Source organism: Diabrotica undecimpunctata, chromosome 3 (genome assembly GCF_040954645.1).
Source record: "Diabrotica undecimpunctata isolate CICGRU chromosome 3, icDiaUnde3, whole genome shotgun sequence".
NCBI lineage: Eukaryota > Metazoa > Arthropoda > Insecta > Coleoptera > Chrysomelidae > Diabrotica > Diabrotica undecimpunctata.
The window spans coordinates 120,568,471-120,587,429 of record NC_092805.1 but is presented as its reverse complement, the minus strand read 5'-3'; the positions used below and the strand labels follow the sequence as shown (position 1 = coordinate 120,587,429).

The 18,959-nt window shown below is 33.8% G+C and overlaps 1 protein-coding gene across 2 annotated transcripts in view; it reads left to right on the top strand.

Moving 5' to 3' along the window:
- The window catches only part of Sulf1 (Extracellular sulfatase Sulf1), a 280,791-nt gene that overhangs the window by 236,993 nt on the left and 24,839 nt on the right, over positions 1-18,959 (top strand). For both annotated transcript variants that reach the window (XM_072526791.1, XM_072526790.1), the window contains exons 3-8: positions 691-979; positions 4,859-5,180; positions 6,285-6,436; positions 6,494-6,663; positions 11,899-12,148; positions 12,802-13,037. In XM_072526791.1, the coding sequence (XP_072382892.1) occupies positions 884-979; positions 4,859-5,180; positions 6,285-6,436; positions 6,494-6,663; positions 11,899-12,148; positions 12,802-13,037 (1,226 nt within the window). In that variant the 5' untranslated portion in view covers positions 691-883. The remainder of the gene's footprint in view (positions 1-690; positions 980-4,858; positions 5,181-6,284; positions 6,437-6,493; positions 6,664-11,898; positions 12,149-12,801; positions 13,038-18,959) is intronic.

Genomic DNA, 18,959 nt, shown 5'->3' with positions numbered 1-18,959 from the left:
TGAGTGTTTAACTCTACTCACCTGGGGTAATTTCGTATTGATACTCGACATCTTCAACTTGGGAGGTTTTAGCATATTTAAAACGCCACGCTTGCCGAGCGGGTTGGCGAGTGATTCTATACAATACCTAAAATCAGGGGATTGCCACTTCCGCCATCCACGCCGTACCCAAGGTATTCTTCTCCGCCGTGTCTGCCGTTGTGGACTTCATCCGTGGCCCTGGATAAGGGACCCTAAGCAGGTACTAGTTTCCCGGGTCAGGAAACCCCTGAAATCTGCGGAGGGCAGGGATTGATTCATTTTCCCTGATAGGACTATCCAGAGGAGTTCCTACCTGCTACCCGCCTGATCGGCGGGTAGCGGGTAGTAGGTAGCGGGGATAAAAATAGACTGAGCAGCGCTCAGTCTATTTTTATTATATGTCTATGTGTCAGGCAGGATTTGCTTCACCTCTTTTGAGATTCGCGAGCAGCCACTGGTTTTGACGTTTTGTCTAGGGTTACTGATGTAATATATTTGTAATATATTTATAATATATCTTTAATAATGATGTAATATATTTGATTCATTGATTCCGAATATTCTTATCTATATTAGAAATCCTAATGATATGCAATAAATGATGCTAAATTTTACTTCAGCAATTTTAGAGCCATCGGTTTTAAAATTTACAATATATTTTTGTTCTAGGTTATCAAGCAGAAAAAATATGGAATTAACAAGAAGAAAGCATAACTGATGCATCATTCAGCATAGTCATTATTTATTGTTACAGTCAACAAAAATGACATAGGAAGATAAAGATACAGGATAGGAAAGGGTATTTCCTATACATCAGAGTAGAATAAATAGAAACTGTAAAATATTTAAAATAAATAAAGAAATGGAAAGCAACTTCATTTTATCTGCTTTTTTAGTTCTAGTCATATGTAGCGTGAATGCAAATGTATATCTACATCGTCGACAACGAAAATCTCAAGTAAGTGCTTATATTCTTAATATTTTTTTAGTTATTTTTTAAGTCAAATACGTTTATATATGTACCTAAATAAGAAAAACAGAACGGGGAGCTCATAAGAATAAGAACACTAACGAATTGAATGAATGTTCTATGTTGTGTTAAAAAACAGGCACATTTCTGAGTTTTTAAAAAAAAAACGTAACTTTCATTCATTTTAAAGAACAAAATTGAAAAAAAGAATTCTTAGGGTATTTTACATGGAGAAATACGCCGAACCCGTGCTAGATAATATTACTAATGGTTCAGGTCATGAGGACTTGAATCTCCTTGTCTTTAATTCTCCCAACGAATAATACCTGGTTTGTATTTACAATAAATACTTCTTCTTCTTCATGTGCCTTGTCCGTTCCGAACGTTGGCAATCAACATGGCTATTCTGACTCTGTTTACGGCAGATCTGAATAGTTCAGCAGATGACAATCCGAACCATTGCCGCAAGTTTTGGAGCCACGAGTGTCTTCTCCTACCTGGACCCCTTCTGCTGTCTATTTTCCCTTGAATGATCAGTTGTAGTACTCTATATTTATTATGTCTCATAACGTGACCCAAGTATTCCAACTTTCTTTTCTTTATACTTATTCCTACCTCTCTCTCTTTACCTATCCGGCGTAGTACCTCTTCGTTGGTCACGTGATCAGTCCAGGATATACGTAATATACGTCTGTAAGCCCACATTTCGAAGGCCTCTACTTTTTTCATCAATGTTGCGGTCATTGTCCACGCCTCCATTCCATATAACAAAACCGGGAATACATAACATTTCAGAAGTCGAATTTTGAGAGGTAGGGTGAGGCTTTTAGAGGTGAAAATTTGCTTCATGATAGTGAACGATGCTCTTGCCTTTTCTACTCTTATACGTATTTCCTTCGCTTGATCCCAATTTGAGTTAACTGTTGTTCGCAAGTAGATGTACGAATCCACGTGTTCAATTCTTTCATTGTCTAATATCAGTTGCTGTGGTGGTTGTTGGGTTTTGCTTACTAACATCCATTTGGTTTTTGTGATATTTAGTCTGAGTCCGTATTGTGCACTTGTTTTTTGTATCTTACTCATTAGGCAACTCAGTTCCCAATAAATACTACAAAAGTTAAACTACTTTTTTTAACTTTTCCCAATCAGCATTCATTCTTAGCTCTTATTCACAAATTACTTTTACACTGTTTAAATTTTCCGTCACTCGTTTACTTATCAGGATTGGATGTTTTTACTTCTAACGTCAAAAACAGATAACAGCCTTCTTCCAAAATTTACCTAACATCCAAAATCTCCTTCCATACCCTCTTTTTAACTAAATGTTTTTCGTATTTCAAAAACAAACAATAAAAGCCTGTTTCTTCTTCAATATTAGCCTCCTAAATTGTTTAAATTATCGCAACATCTTTTTTTTGGTCTGCAAATACTTCTTCGTCTATTTGGTGACTTATTTCGTGCTATTCGTACTATCCTATCCTCTTCCATTCTACTAATGTGTTCGTTCCACTCCTGTTTCCGTTTTGTCACCCATCCATTTATGTCTTCTATATTGCATGCTCTTCTTATGTTTTCGCTTCTCTCCCTATCCAACAAACTTTTCCCTGATATTCGTCGGAGTACTTTCATCTCTGTTGTTTCTAGTAGTCGTCTCGTTTTAGATGTGCCAGGTCTTGTCTTTGCCGTGTATGTTAATATAGGTCTAATTGCTGTTTTATAGATTCTTGTTTTTGTGTCTTGTCTTAGATGTTTGTTCTTCCAGATTGTGTCATTAAGAGATCTCGCCGCTTTACTCGCTTTTAAGCTTTCTTGTCCTACTTCTTCTTCAACACCTCAGTAACTAGTTATATCTATTCCCAGATATCTAAACCTTGCTTTCTGCTTTATTATTTTCCCATCAATTTCGATTTTACGTCGTAGTAGGTATTTAGATGTTGTCATACATTTGGTTTTTTCTGCTGATATTGTATATCATATTGTATTTCTTGGCTATTGTATTGAAGATGTCTGTTAATCTTTGAAGCTCGTCTTCTGTCTCGGCGATTAATGCGGCGTCGTCTGCATAACATAATATTTGGATTTCTTTATTCCTTATTCTGTAACCATGACCTTTACGTACTGCTTGTATTATTTTGTCCATTATTATATTAAAAAGAAGTGGGCTTAACGAGTCACCATGTCTGACTCCGCTTTGTACTCGTATACACTGTGTTAGTTTTCCATTTGTCTTTGCCTGTATTCGATTATGGAAGTTGATGTTTTCGATGGTTTGTATAATATTGATTGGTATGTTTCTTTTATACAGTAGATGTAAAGCCTTTGTAAGGTCTATAAAACATAGATATGCTGGTTTATTATTCTTGATGGCCTTTTCTGTGATTTGTTTTAGTACAAATCAGGCATCTACGCAGGATCTTCCGGATCTGAATCCTTGTTGTTCATCTGATAAAGTTGTTAGTTTATTGATTTTGTTGGTTAGGACTTTTGTGGTAAGCTTAAGTCCGGTGTTCAGTAGATTTATACCTCTATAATTGTTAGGGTCTTCTTTATCTCCTTTTTTGAATATTGGTATCATTATGCTGTTTCTCCATGCGTCTGGTATCTTGCAATGCAATATTAGTTTTTGTATAAGTTTTATCATCTCTAGGGTTATACTTTCTCCTCCGTGTTATAGAAGCTCGTTGGTTATTCCGTCTGGTCCTGGTGACTTTCTATTTTTGAGTGAATTTATGGCTATTTCTACTTCCTGAAAACTGATTTCTATTTCGTGTCTTAATTCAGGTACGTTATTGTGTTGATTATTATTTTCCTTTTCTTTAAATAGTTCCGTCAGGTATCTTTCCCATTCGTTTGCTGGTATGTTATTGTATTCCTTCAATTCTGCCATTTCTTTCCGTTGGTTTCTTATGAATCTCCATATTTGTTTTTGTTTACCGTAGAAGTCGCTTTCCATCCTTTTTGTAAACTGTTCCCAGTGTTCATTTTTTGTTCTTCTTACCAACTGCATTGTTGTATTTCGTATTCTTCTATAGGTGTCTCAGAATTCTGGAGTATTTGATGTTTTGTACTTCGTGTAGGCCTCTCGTTTCTCTTTACATTTCTCTTTTATTTCTATTCTGAACTATGGTGTATTGTTGTTGTGTCTTTTGTTCAGTGTAAACAAATTGTCGATTTTACATATTTTAAATCTAAGCCGATATAATATTCTAAGTTTAAACATTCACCATATAAGTTCTTAATAAATTGATATTACTTTTAACGTACACAAAAAAGACATGTAATTATAATTCATTTCTCTAAATGCAGAAATAAGAAATTTTTATAATTTTAGCTTATTCTTCCTTTTCTCTGTCTATAAATTAAGAATAGCCAAAATGCTTTCGAAGGTTGGCGATCATCATGATTATCTCTAGTCCCTTTACGGCTGGTCTAAAAAACTGGTAAGACGAGCAACCAAACCACTCTCTGAGCTTGCACAGCAATGACATTCGTCGCCTTCCAACTCTACTCTTTTCTAAAATCTTTCCCTGCATGATATTCTGCAGAACCTGGTATTTTGTTCCTCTCATCACGTGGCCAAGCTATTGTCGTTTTCGTAAGAATAGCCAAGACGATCACCAATATTTGGTAACGAATTGACGTACTTCGAATTACAAAAGATAGCATATATTATTGCTATATTTACACGACAAGTATTACATTATTATGACGATAATACTTAAAACTATTCTTCAAACTTCTTTCTTAAAACTATTCTTCTCAGGATTCTTTTATAAAAACTAAAAAATATAATATTAAGAGTAGAAATTACTCATATTGTTTATTCTTAAATATATTATTAACAAAACATATTATAAAAAATTTCAGGTCTTCTCACCTATAACAACGAGAACAAGTCCGAAACCTAACATAATTTTAATCTTAACGGATGATCAGGATGTGGAACTGGGATCGCTCAACTTCATGCCGAAAACATTAAAGTCCATCCGAGATCATGGAGCGGAATTTCGCCATGCTTACGTCACCACTCCGATGTGCTGCCCATCTCGATCGTCCTTGTTGACGGGAATGTACGTTCACAACCATTTTGTCTATACTAACAACGATAACTGTTCGAGCACACAATGGCAGGCCACGCATGAAACCAGAACGTTTGCTACATATTTGTCGAATGCTGGATACAGAACTGGTAAGTAAAATACCATTCAACCTTTTTTTGTGCTGTGTGTAAAAGGTTCCGAACAGACCTAGGAAGATGTCCTAGGTACTGGGAGGATTACATGCACCAGCACCTTACTTTGATGAAGAATGAGCCCAACATACCCCCTAAACTAGTAAGATAAAAGCCTAAAGTCAAACCAACCCCTTTTCATGGCATATGCACTAGGAATTATCTTGTAAAGGTAAAGGTAAGCTGTCAGTGGATAAGCGTGTTCGTTGTTGCTGAAACGTGAAATTTAAGTTTTCGTGCTTGTATTATTAGTTTGTTTTGTTTTATAGCAGAGTTGTGTAGTTTTCAGTTTTCATAACAGGCTGTTTTTTTTACGAAGGCAAGTTGTTGGCACTCCGCTTAACCCTCCTCCAGTCTTAGGACCGGCAAGAATGACTGTTAGGCTACTCGATCTTCCGAACAGTCAGTCAGGTGGAGATGAGAACAAATGCCAAGGTCAGATGTATAGGGCTAGCCACGTCGTCCAAGAGATTAAATCCCATAACATACGGTTAGGTTTAAGAACAATGGGGCTACCCACTGAATCAACCATCATGGACGATCGTTTGAGATGGAAGCGGGTTGTGCAGTCAGTTAAGAGCCATTTTGGTGCAGTGTTAGCTTCTGTCCCAATTCCGTCGTCATTTTTTCTCGTCTTTTTTCGTTAATCTTAGCTTAGCTGATTTATATCAGCAATATATTATACTTTTACTAAGTTTTTAAATAATTAATATATATTATAATACTTGAATGACTAAAAAATTAAGTGGAGTTTCAATACAAGGAAACTAGACCAATTACAAAAAATAACAGGAAAAATTTCACAATGGTAGATTGGCTAAAAGAAAAACTGGTACAGTTAGAAAAAAAGTTATTTTTTTCACAATTCTTTGCTTTGATTCACAAAAACGCTTTTAGTTTTTAGTAAAGTCTTTTAGTTTTCTATTCGTAACACGTATTTAAGATACGTTTTGTATATTTCAATTGCAAACCACATTTTCTAATAAGTTTGAATTCTTTTAAAATTCCTATCAGGCAACTAATCAAAAATTGCATTTAAAATTCTATTTTTAACTGTTTTAGGTTATTTTGGAAAATATCTTAACAAGTACAATGGTTCATACATTCCACCAGGTTGGCGAGAGTGGGGCGGATTAATTATGAATTCAAAATATTATAATTATTCTATTAATATGAATGGAAAGAAAATAAAACATGGATTTGATTACCAAAAGGTAAATGTCTCTTCCAACTCTTTTAATTAAACCATTTTTTTGTATTTTCTTTTTTAGGATTATTATTCGGATTTAATAGCAAATGATTCCATAACCTTCTTGAGACATTCTAAAAAACAATACCACAATAAGCCAGTGATGTTAATGATGTCGTTTCCAGCACCTCATGGCCCTGAAGATTCAGCGCCTCAGTTTTCTCACTTATTTTTCAATGTAACAACTCACCAGTAAGTTTAATTTAATTTAAAACAGACATAAAAAACTGATTTTTTTGATATTATAAACTTTAAAAATTTACTATTGTAAACTTTGACTTAGATAATAATATAATTTAAAATTGCGCAGATACTTTGCGCAATACGACTAGAATTGCGCAATACGATGCGAAAGAAATGGGTCGAGCCGTCAACGTAGATGAATTTTAAATTAAAATTTAAATGAATTTAATACAAATGAAGTGGAAATCGAAACGCAAAAATAAACTTATTTTAAACTTATATTGTGGCTTATTCTCAACGAGAATGGTAATTACAAACAGTGAAAAAACAAACCTTACAAAATTTGTAACGATTATTTTACCTACCACATAGGGTATTACTATAGGAGGTTGAAAGTTGGGGAAGAAGAAATTATTGGGGTGGAGATAGGGCAAGCAAAACAAACCGAAACGTTGCGAACGGCCACTCAGGGTTTATTTGGAGAACTGGGTCGTGGATAAGTAAATGACAAGGGGACTGAAATGGGGTAACTACAAAAATGAAACAAAAGGGGTACTTACATGAGTCTCCTGGACAAACAAAAGACAAGAAGCTATTTAAAATGGACGCCGCCTTGAAGAATATTCCTGCTGGATGAAATAAAAGGTCCTTCCTTCCTAAAAACACAAAAAAGGGTTTAGAGAGTTAGTTGAAAGAAATAAACAAAATGGTTTAGGGAAAAATTAAATATTTATTACTGTCCCACCACAGTTACAAAAGTAAATAGTACAAAAATACTATATTAATAGTTACAAAAGTAAATACAGAAAAGACACTTACTATGTTTTATCATTATGTTTAAGTGAAACTATGCGTAGTGGTTAACCTTCTTTAAAAAACAAAAACAAAATCTCAAATATGATTAGATATTTACCAAATGTCAAAAATAGTGCTAACTGTCATATGTCAGTACTAAATCTTAACACTGAGAACAATTAAAATGACAACATGCTAGGCCACACCCTAAGATCTACAATTTTAATTATTACAATTTCTTAACCTGTATGAAAGCAATTATTATTAATGAAAAAATGTCTATTTTTTACTTTAAAAATTCAAACAAAAAAAGTTACCTGGGTTTCACTAAAATTTCTGGGGTTAGGAAATGGACTTACGAAAATTTCTGGGGTTAGAACTGGAGTCAGATTTACCGCCACACGAACAAATTCATCTTCAAACTGCGAAAATTGAGGTTGGAAGTTGGGGCACTGGACTCAAAATTTGAGGTTGCACTTCTTAAAAAACTGGAATAGGTACAACTGGACACAATGGCTACATGTGGTTATTCTTCAAAGTTGTTGTAGACTACACAAATCTCTTAGATGTTTAGAAACATAGAAACAGTGATTACTCTTTCAAAACTGACACATTACAATGAGTATAATTCACTATTTTCAACAAATTTGCCGGTTTTTGACGCCGACCCTCACAGCGTCTTGACTGTTCAAAGTTTCTTCCCAACCTTATTTTAACTTCGCATAAAACTGCTACTATACTACACATTTTCCCATGAAAATAGGCGAAAAACACAAAACATTACGAATTTGGAGGAAAATTCGGACACCAATAAAACTAAACACGCCTTTAACAGCGGCCGGCCTTATCGAGAGTGATGTAATTATCTTTAAAATTCATTTGCCCAACTTGGTATAAACAAAACATATAAACGGGAATATTTATTTAACGTGCAATATCCTAAAGTGGCTTAGAAATCAAAGAAAATACCAAGGAAATACACATCTGTGACATATAAACAAACTTTAAAATGTGTCTATTATCAACTCGTCGACGCAAAAAGGATTGAAATACTTTTTCGGTGTTTTAATATATACGAAGGGATTTCAATACATATCAAAGAATTTAAAAATGCTACAAATTTGACACTAGACGACGCAAATATTGACGTTGTAAAACAGCTTACATCCTGGGAGTACAGATAATTAAGGACGGCATCGATGAGGAGGAAACCTGGAGAAGGATATAGTACTTGCTAACAGAGCATACTTCTCTCTGTCGCAGGAGTTTAGATCCAAAGACATCCATAGGGACGTAAAGTTCAAAATATATAAAACCATCATACGACCAATAGCCACATATGGCGCAGAAACATGGATCATGCAAGAAGAAACAATAAACCTTATTAGTACTTTTGAAAGAATGATATTAAGGAGGATATTGGGATCCATTCCATCCAGAGTGATGCTAGAGAGATATCGAGGGTGGATAACTGGAGGAGAGCAACCGAGGAAAGGGCTACTGAGGGAGGCCATCGCCTAACTGGGGCTGTAGCGCCATTGGGGAGAGGGGAAATAATACGATGTATCTTTGTTAAAATCTATTTTTTACGCTTTATTAAAATTTAAATAAACTTGAAGATATTTCACAGCACTAATATCTTACCTACTACTTTTTTCTACTTCATTTCTACCTTGTGTTTAGCCACATATGACTACTTCTCTGATGTTCCACCTGTCTCTTATGTTTCCTAACCAGAAATGTTTTTTTCTTGGGCAACGGTGCTCCTTTACCTTTCCCTGCAAAATTAGTTTGGTAATGTAGTACTTGCTTCTCCTTAGGATATGGCCAAGGTAGAAAAGTTGTCTTTCTTCAACGATGTTTCCTTTCTTAAACCTCCATCATTCTTGGTATTTGCGTTCCATGGCACTTCTAAGAGTCTCCGTAGAGTACAAATTTCAAATTCTTCAGTGCAGTTCAGTGTTCTACCCGTAAGAGACCAAGTCTCTGTGCCATACAGTTAAATGGGATATCATGTAGTCTATGTGCAAGTGAGAGACTGCAAGCTAATATGAACTTTTTAATTTTGACATATGTTGTTCTTGCATAATTGATTCTAAGTTTAACTTCTTCATCACAGTTCCATTTTTATCTTCCTCTATAGTATATTTGTCGACAGTTAAGATAATATTGATTATGGGCTGTCGACTTATTACCACAAATTAGGTCATACTAGCGTTAATATTAAGTCTAAAATGTTTACCCATGGCTTCAATCCTACCTAATATGTGCTGAAGATTCTTTAAAGTTGGTGCTAGAATTGCAGTATCGTCTGCATATCGTATATTGTCTATAGGAATCACATTAATTTTAATTCCTTTTCTTTCTCCTTCCACAGCCATTTGGTATATATTTTCTACATATACTAAGAAGTTTTGGTGAAAATATGCAACCTGTTAATTCTCATTTTTGCAGTTTGGTTCTAATATATTTCTTGTATGAAGCCACTCTCGTACCTAACCCTTTCATATACGACTCGAAGAAAAACTTTCAGAGCATGGCTTATAAGACTTATAAGTCGATGATAGCCCCTAGAATCTTTGGAATATACCTTTTTTGGAATGGTTACAGACGTTAATTTTAACGATTTCGTTCAAGTTTTGCCAAAATCATTTATTCGTTTGAACAAATACGTCAGATGCTTTGGATCAAATAAACTGACCAGGACTCTTTCGATTCTGTATTGCTCTCGGGGCTTGCTAAAGCTTAGACTCCAGAATTTCTAGGCTAGATCAGTCTTCCCGGTTGATAGCTTCTGTTGCTTCATCCAGATCTTCAAAGATCAATAGAAGATAGCTTCTCCAGGTGTTGCAATGATCTACCGGGTCCAAGATCAACTTTTCATCAGATCAACGGGTCCATGTTATAGGTGTTTTTTTGTTATGCCAGTAATTTGTTTAATCTTTCTATGAAACTTTACATGGCCGTGCAGAGCATGCAGGCGCTGCACTTCTCGACATTCGGCAAAATTACCCAGTTTTTTTTGTATTTTTGTTTAATATTGCTATTTAGTTCAGAATACTTTTGTTATGCTGTTGGACTTTTGAAATTTTGTGCTCTATAGGGCGCAAAAAAATCATCAGTCATCCAAGATTTATTTGTTGTTGCTGGTTCTAGCAGAGTGTTGGAAGCAGTTTGAATGTTATGTTTTATATTATTCTGAAACTGCTGCATTGTACTAGGTTTAGGCTACTCTTATTTAATGCCGACAATACTCGCCACGTTACAACACCTTCTCTGGATTTTTTGTAGCAAATTTTAAGGTATATTTTCCTAAGGCATACCAACTGCACCCTTTGTAGTATCCGTCTTCTGTGGCCCCACTCGATAGCCTGCTGAGGTGATGAGGATAAAGTTGTTCTCTTTGTAGATTATGCTGATATGTCCATCGCCATAAAGTTTATCGCTCTTATCAGAATCGACCTGCTAAGGTCGATATTCGTGTAGTTTCGAACATTAAATTATACTTTCTAAACAAACGTTCCTCAGATACAGCCATTGCAGATTTATTATCCAATCAATATAAAGGACAGGAGTTAACACAACCTTATTTTTCGAATTGTATTTTATATCTACTCGTAAATATGGTATGAATTTTCATGCCATTGGAAATGGGTCGATTTACTAACGAGAACACAAAACTATCGAGTACTCAAAAAAAGAAATAACAACTTTTGATGATAAAAAATCTTTCTTCAGCCCACAAGCGTCTTTACGAGTACTTGATCGCTAATGTTGTTAACTACCAGTCGTTATTGATTAGAAGTCGTATTCACTCCTTTGCGTACTGTACTGTTTTTTCCATCTGCATTAACTACTCAGTCAGTCTTAACAATTTCATTAAAGGAAAGAGAAAAACGTTATTTCAATATACATTAAAAAATTAAAAGTTAGCATAGCAATACAATACAGATGAGGTCACTCGCTTATTATCTAGGGACCATCAGTACATTTAGATAAACTAGGTATATTAACTTACGGTTAGGAGGTAAAACAATTGAGGTACAACAGAGAAGAAAATTTCAATTAGAGTTCAAATTCATAGGTTAATTTTACTTCTACACATAAATTTCATTAAGCAGTCATATACACGTCATCCCGTGTGTGTCATTGTTACCGATGTAAAATTTTAATTAGATTTGAAAGCATAACATTCGGTTCCATATTAAATCTTACACCGTCATCTTCCACCAATTTTTTATTCCTTTATTCATGTTTATTTTTTATTCTTCCGGCCCATTGTTTTGTTCCCAGATAATCCTTAAACTACACGTTCTCAATTTCGCATTTAGTTTTCCCCACCATGTCCATATTTAATTAATCATTAATAATATTTAATTAATTAATAAGTTTCATTTACTGAGATGAAAATTTAATACTGTTATTTATAACCAATTTCTAACTTTATAGTACGCCAAGTTATGACCATGCTCCTAATCCAGACAAACAATGGATTTTACAATTCACAAAAAATATGCAACCCATCCATCGAGAATTTACTGATCTCTTGATGACTAAACGACTTCAAACATTACAATCTGTTGATGCTGCTGTACAAAGAGTCGTCCAGGAGCTTGAGGAGATTGGGGAGTTGGAGAATACGTACATTATATATACCAGTGACCATGGGTATCATTTAGGTCAATTTGGATTAGTTAAGGTTAGTACAACTTTATATAAAATAGGTTGTTTTAAGTTATATTGTAAGTATGTATTTTATTTTATTCCACTTCTCATCAGCACATCGATTCGTCGGTGAATGTTGATCGATATGTTAGATATGTGAAAGATGAGTCTTCCAAAATTTTGTTTATTTAAAATAAGAGATATTGGTGTTGGTGGCAGGTTGTTATTCAGTCAGAGAAAATTTTTAAAGATTTCTTACTTTTATTCAGTGCCCTTTTGTTAATTTAAGTAAAAAACGAACTTAATAAGGGAGGAATGGGGAGAACTTAAACCAGGATGTGCCAAACTTTTTACTATAATTTCTTTCCTCATATGCTGTACCTTCTTTTTAGCTACTTTAATTTATTCAACTGAAATTATCTTGAATGATTTTTACTTTTTCTTTACCTACTTCTTAACTTCTACATTTTAAAATTTTGTTCAAGGCTGTATTCCCATTATATGTCGATATCGGGGAATATTTTGTTTGTCTGTTGTATTGTTTTTCAATTATAACTATTAGGTGTCTAACCATTCTAGTTAATATAAGTAGTTTATATTAGTAGTTCATATAATTTCAAACTTTTACTTTCGCTGAAAAACAGATAAAATATATGAAAAAAATAAAACAATAATTTATTTTTGTAGGGTAAGAGTTTTCCCTTCGAGTTCGATGTTAGAGTTCCTTTCCTAGTCAGAGGTCCTGGAGTTGAACCGGGAACGGTCGTCAACGATATCGTTCTCAATATAGATTTAGCTCCAACGTTTTTAGACATGGCTGGAGTGGAACCTCCTCCACACATGGATGGACGATCAGTATTACCTCTATTCCATAATGCCAAGAGGAAGAAATTTAAATGGCCTGACACTTTCCTAATAGAGAGGTAAGTACATTTTTGTATAACTCAAACACTAGAAGCATTCAATAAATAAAGAATAGAAATATTTTTAATTTTTGGACATACTCGTTCAATAAAATCGAAGCAGGAGAGGAAATTCCAGAGGAGTGGAATATATCATACATGTCCTCCATTTTCAAAAAAGGTGACAAAAGCTCACCAAATAACTATAGAGAAATCAGTGTAATGCCTTTTATAGCAAAAATCTTTTCCACAGTAATAAAAGAAAAAAATAGAGCAATACATGGACCATTATGGCAAAGAACAAGACGGATTCCAAAAAGCCAGATCGTGTCTAGATAATTTAAATTAAGAAAGAAATAAAATAAGCGAGAGAGAAGTGGCTAACAAAGCAATGCAAATAAATTAACGAATAACAAAGAAAATGTGACAGCTTTATATAACACAAAAGGATAAAAGAAGTTACACATACTAACAAAAGGAAAAAGGTAGGTATACTCAGATGGAAAACTAATCATGAAAATAATGGAGAAACTAAATACATAAATACAATATATCGGGGAATCGACATAAGCGACACAAATGTAATAAAAGTTCGGGAAGAATTAACGACGAAACCTTAGATACACTATTAAAGTTATTAAAAGCTTGTATACCTGGGGTAAAATACCAAACCAATAGCTGCTTTCAACCTTATGGACCCTTCCTAAAACACCGAATGCTAGGCACTGTAACCACTCTAGAACCACCCCAATAAGAAATCATACTCTTAAAGTGTCCTAAAATAATTCATGAAAGAATTTATAAAAAAGTGGACGAGAATATTGATAGTTGTCAATTTATGCGGAATTTTATAGCGGAAATGTTTTAAATAAAATGAGAAAGTTTCTTTGCAACCAGGATCTTTCAAACCAACTGAAAACAATAAGACGCTGTTCTCAATATTGGTATATGGAATTGAAAGTTAAACACTTTACCAAGAATATACAAATACGTCGTTTTCATTTCAAATGGGGTGTTATAGAAGGATGTTGAGTATATCATGGATCGAGGTAATGAGAAAAATAGGAAGGGAGTGCGAATTACTGACAACTGTTAAAATATGAAAACTTCAATTCTTGGGACATGTGGCGACAGGGGAGAAATATAAATTATCACATATAATAATACAAGGAAAAATAAAAAAGATGAAGAAATATTGACGTCAAGCAGCGCTGCTTACATCGACATGAATCTTGACTCTCCTATCGTTAAATTCTTCTTTGAAGAGCTACTCCAGTCAACTCGGCGCTACCTGTGGACTGTTAATGTAGTAGCATAGAATAACCGAACACACATAGAAGCGACACAGCGGTCCAAAAGCGTGTACCATTTTTGTATACGCATGCCCGATTCTGGTTGTTTAACTGTCAAAAACACGTGCTTATTCTTTAATTCTGGTTGTTTTCTATAGTCCGTAGGCTTCTATGGTAAATACTCGACACAATAAGTGCATTTGACCATTTATATAATTTATTTATAGTTAGAGGTTAGAGGTTAAAGGTTATAGTTTATAGTTATAGTTAAATGTATAAGTTTATAGTTAAAAGTTTAATTTATATTTAAAATGTCTGTTTCATTTGAAATGTCAGATGTTCATCTGTGACAGGAAAAGTAATAAGTTTATTTAGATTTCCTAAGAATAATAACAGGTAATTACTATTGCTTTGTAATTATTATCAGTTATTACATAATAATATTGGTTTGACTTTCGAACAGTAAGCCGACGCCGACGTGTCTGTCCGAGCTATAAAAAATAAACTTTGGTCTGCGAAGGGATAGTTCAAAATGAAAACATTAAATTTGGTGTCAGTGCTATTTCTTTTATTGAAAGACGCAAGTCTCCGAAGGCTCAGATCAAAAAATCAACAGATGGTGGCCGGGTGTCAGCGCGCTCGAAGACAACAATACGAATATAGTATTTTTAGGAAATAAAAATATATAGAGGGTTTTATACACGAGAATATTTGATTTAAGAGCGTAGGCGCAAAATTTCGGGCAAATGTTTTTTAAATGTATTCATTTTTTTCGAATCCTGAAAAAAACTAATAAGTATTTTTAAAAAATTTAAACGCAGAATGAAAGACCACATTATTACTGAGGGCCAAAAGTCCCCGAAAACTTCTATAATGTTTATTTTAATAAGTTACAGGGGTAAAAAAAAGAGAAAATTTAGTGTGATTTTTAATTTCAAATATCTCATTCAAAAAAAAATTTTGTTTATTCTAAGGGACTTTCGGCCCTCGGTAATAATGTAATCTTTCATTCTGTGTTTAAATTTTTCAAAAATGTTTGTTAGTTTTCTCAGGATTCCAAAAAAATGTTAAAAAGCATTGCTACGCTCTTAAGAATTTATATTGTGTGATATCCACTGACTATTAATTTTCTGGTTGTTAGCTGTCATTGTGGCGGCTTGGCCACGTAACTTCAAAGGACTGTCGCTTCTCTGTATTCGGTTGTTCTATGGTAGTAGTTCAAAATAGTATATCAGCAATATTCTGGCATATGATTCAAGATATCAAAATAATAAAAACGTTCCAAAAACTATGTATGCTTTGTTGTTAATTTATCTGTATGTGTTTTTACGAGAGAATTCATAACTCATAAACGCTTTGAAATACATGTTGAGATTATGCACAATGTTTTATCTTATAGGGCCATATTCTTTAGATAAATAATATGAAAAAACCTGTATCCGTTTCAAAATGGCGACGATTTAAATTTTTTGAAGCCAAATTTGACGAAAACCGTTAAATTTACAAAAACATTTTAAGATCCTTATGCTTGTCTCTTCTCGTAAGCTGGCTGCTTACTATTATTATACCCATGTGAAGCGTTGTTGGTATCTTTGGTCGAAAAAACGCGCAGCTCTAGAATCGCTGTTTGACTTGACTCGCCGCGCCAGTCCACTATATTTGTACCCTTAGGGAACGTTCGGAACGGCACTTACAGAAGAAGAAAACATGTTCAATGTTTAATGTTAAAGAAGAAAGTAGTTATATTTAATGAGTATTGTTCAGCAGTCAACAGTGCAAGAGCCGTCCCTGCACGGACCACAGGGCGCATGCATCGAATACTAGCGACAGCGACAACGACGGCGCGTAGCTGTCAAGGAGAAATAAGACATTCTTTTTTGGGTTTTGTTAATTTTAAGTTCTTATAAAATAATTATAATAAAGGTGTTAAAAGTCAGAATAAATATTTTTTATACAAGGAATACAGTCCACAATACTTCTGAAGGCTCAGAAATAAAAACATTATTCATGGTCATTCGAACGGATTTTATCAACAAGCAACAAGTTAGTGTATTTTTTATCGGCAAGTGAAAAAGTTTATATGGCATGGTATGTGGTGAGTACACATTTTTTCATTCCTATAATACCTATCCTGGAATAAGAGAGATATTAATTTGTGTCACAAGGTTATTATAATTTCGGTTTGTTAGGATTTATTAATAGCAAGCTTTAAACTTTATTAATATTATACATAGTCGATGCAATGGATCAGTTAACAATTTTAAAAAGAAAGCGTGGTATCTTCAAGGCACAAATTACAAAATTTGATTCATTTATAAGCAGTTTTACTCACGATAAAATAGTAGAATTACAAGTTAGGGTTGACAAATGCAAAGAATGGTGGAATGATTTTGATCAAATACAAAGTGAAATTGACTTATTAGACACATCAGAGGAACAATTACAAGAAAGGTTAGATTTTCAGGATGCATATTTTAAACTAATAGCCTCTGCAGAAATTATATTAAAGAATGAAGTTAATTTAAACGATACTATAGCAAACTCAGGTCACAATACTAGTTTAGATCGAAATAGCTTAAAAAATGTAGGGTTACCACCACTGGAGGTTCCAACTTTTAATGGTTGTTATCAACATTGGTTAGAATTTAGAGATAGTTTTACTAGTATGGTCATAGAAAATTCTGATTTAAATGATGTTGACAAGCTTCACTATTTAAAAAGGGCTTTAATAGGGGATGCCCAGGATGAACTGGAGCAGCTAAAAACTACTAGCAAAAATTTTACTATTGCATGGCAACTTTTATCTGAAACATATGAAAAGAAAAAACTTATTGCACGTGGTCATATTGAAGCTATATATGAATATCCAAAAATAACTCAGGTAAATAGTTTAGAATTAAAGAAATTGTCAGGTTGTATAAAAAGAAATTTAAAGTCACTAGGTATGTTAGGTTATCCAGTTGAACATTGGGATGTTCTTTTACTTTGTACCATAGAGAAAAAGCTTGATTATTACACAAATAAGGAATGGCAAGAAAAGGGTCCAGTTAACGAATTTTCTACGATACAGGAATTCTTAGCATTTATAGATCATAAAGTGCAACACTTACAAAATTCAGAAGGGGATAAACAAGATATAGAGCAAATATCAAAGGAAACAAAAAAAAGGGTGCAAAAAATGACATTATCAAAGTCATTCATTGCAACGTCCAAACAATGTGCACTTTGTAATTTACCGCACTATTTTTATTCATGTAAAAAATTTCATAATTTATCAGTGTCAGCTAGAAGACAAGAGGTAACAAAATCAAAAGCATGTTGGAACTGTCTAAAGGATGGACACTTAGTACAACATTGTACATGGGGAGGTTGTAAACTTTGTGGAAAACGACACAATACTCTTTTACATATGGATGGTAAATTTATAAACAATTCTCATTTACAAACAAATGCAACTCAACTCAACGGATCAAAGGTTGAATCACAAATTTGTGGTATATCTACCCAGAAAGAAACACACACACAGGGAAATGGCATATCTAATCAGGGAAAGGAAGTACATATTCAGGGACAAGGTGCATTCCATAATAATTCAATGGAAGGTACATCTCAATTAAACTTTTTGGGTCAGACAGGTTTTTTGGAATCACATTCGGGTGATATAGGTCAGACATGTTTTTTAGAATCACATTCGGGTGATATAGGTCAGGATTCAATTAATTTTTTAAATCATTCTAAGCAAGGTATATCATACAGATTAAAAACTGATATTTTACTTTCAACGGCCTTAGTATATATGCAAGACAAATATGGAATTTTGCATGAATGTAGAGTCTTATTGGACTCAGGTTCACAGTCAAATTTTATATCACGTTCATTTTTTGAAAAATTACAATTACGGGCAGATAAGGTACACATTCCGGTTAAAGGTTTAGGTCAAGGTATAACAAACATTTCTCAGGCATTAAATGGGACACTTTTATCAAAGTTTAGCAATTATCAAACAAATGCATTTTTATTGGTAATTGATAAAATTTCTGACAATTTACCAACTTCGGATTTAAACTTGGATTTTATAAATATTCCTAAAAACATTGTACTTGCAGATGAAACATTTGGGGTTTCAAAACAAATTGATGTATTACTGGGAGCATCGGTTTTTTGGCAATTATTATGTGTGGGTCAGATAAAACTTGGCAAAGATCAACCAATTCTCCAAAAAACTAAGTTGGGATGGGTTATTTCAGGGCCAGTTAGTCAATCAATTAAGGTTAGCAACAATTCAGTGGTATGTAATTTTTCGTCTAATGTTTTGGAAAACCAAATTGAAAAATTTTGGTTAATAGAAGAATTTGGTGCAAAAAAGGTTATGTCCAAGGAGGACATTTATTGTCAAGAGTTGTTTGAAGCTAGCACGATTAAAAATGAAAACGGTCATTTTGTTGTTAAATTACCAACAAGGTCAAACATTTCTGACTTAGGAGATTCTTATAGTAATGCACTAAAAAGATTTGAACTATTGGAAAATAAATTAAATAAAAATTTGGAAATGAAAATTAAATACCATGAGTTTATGCAGGAATATATCCAGTTGGGTCACATGTCAAAGGTTGAAGATAAAACTGACTTCAATTCAGAAACACCCAACTAC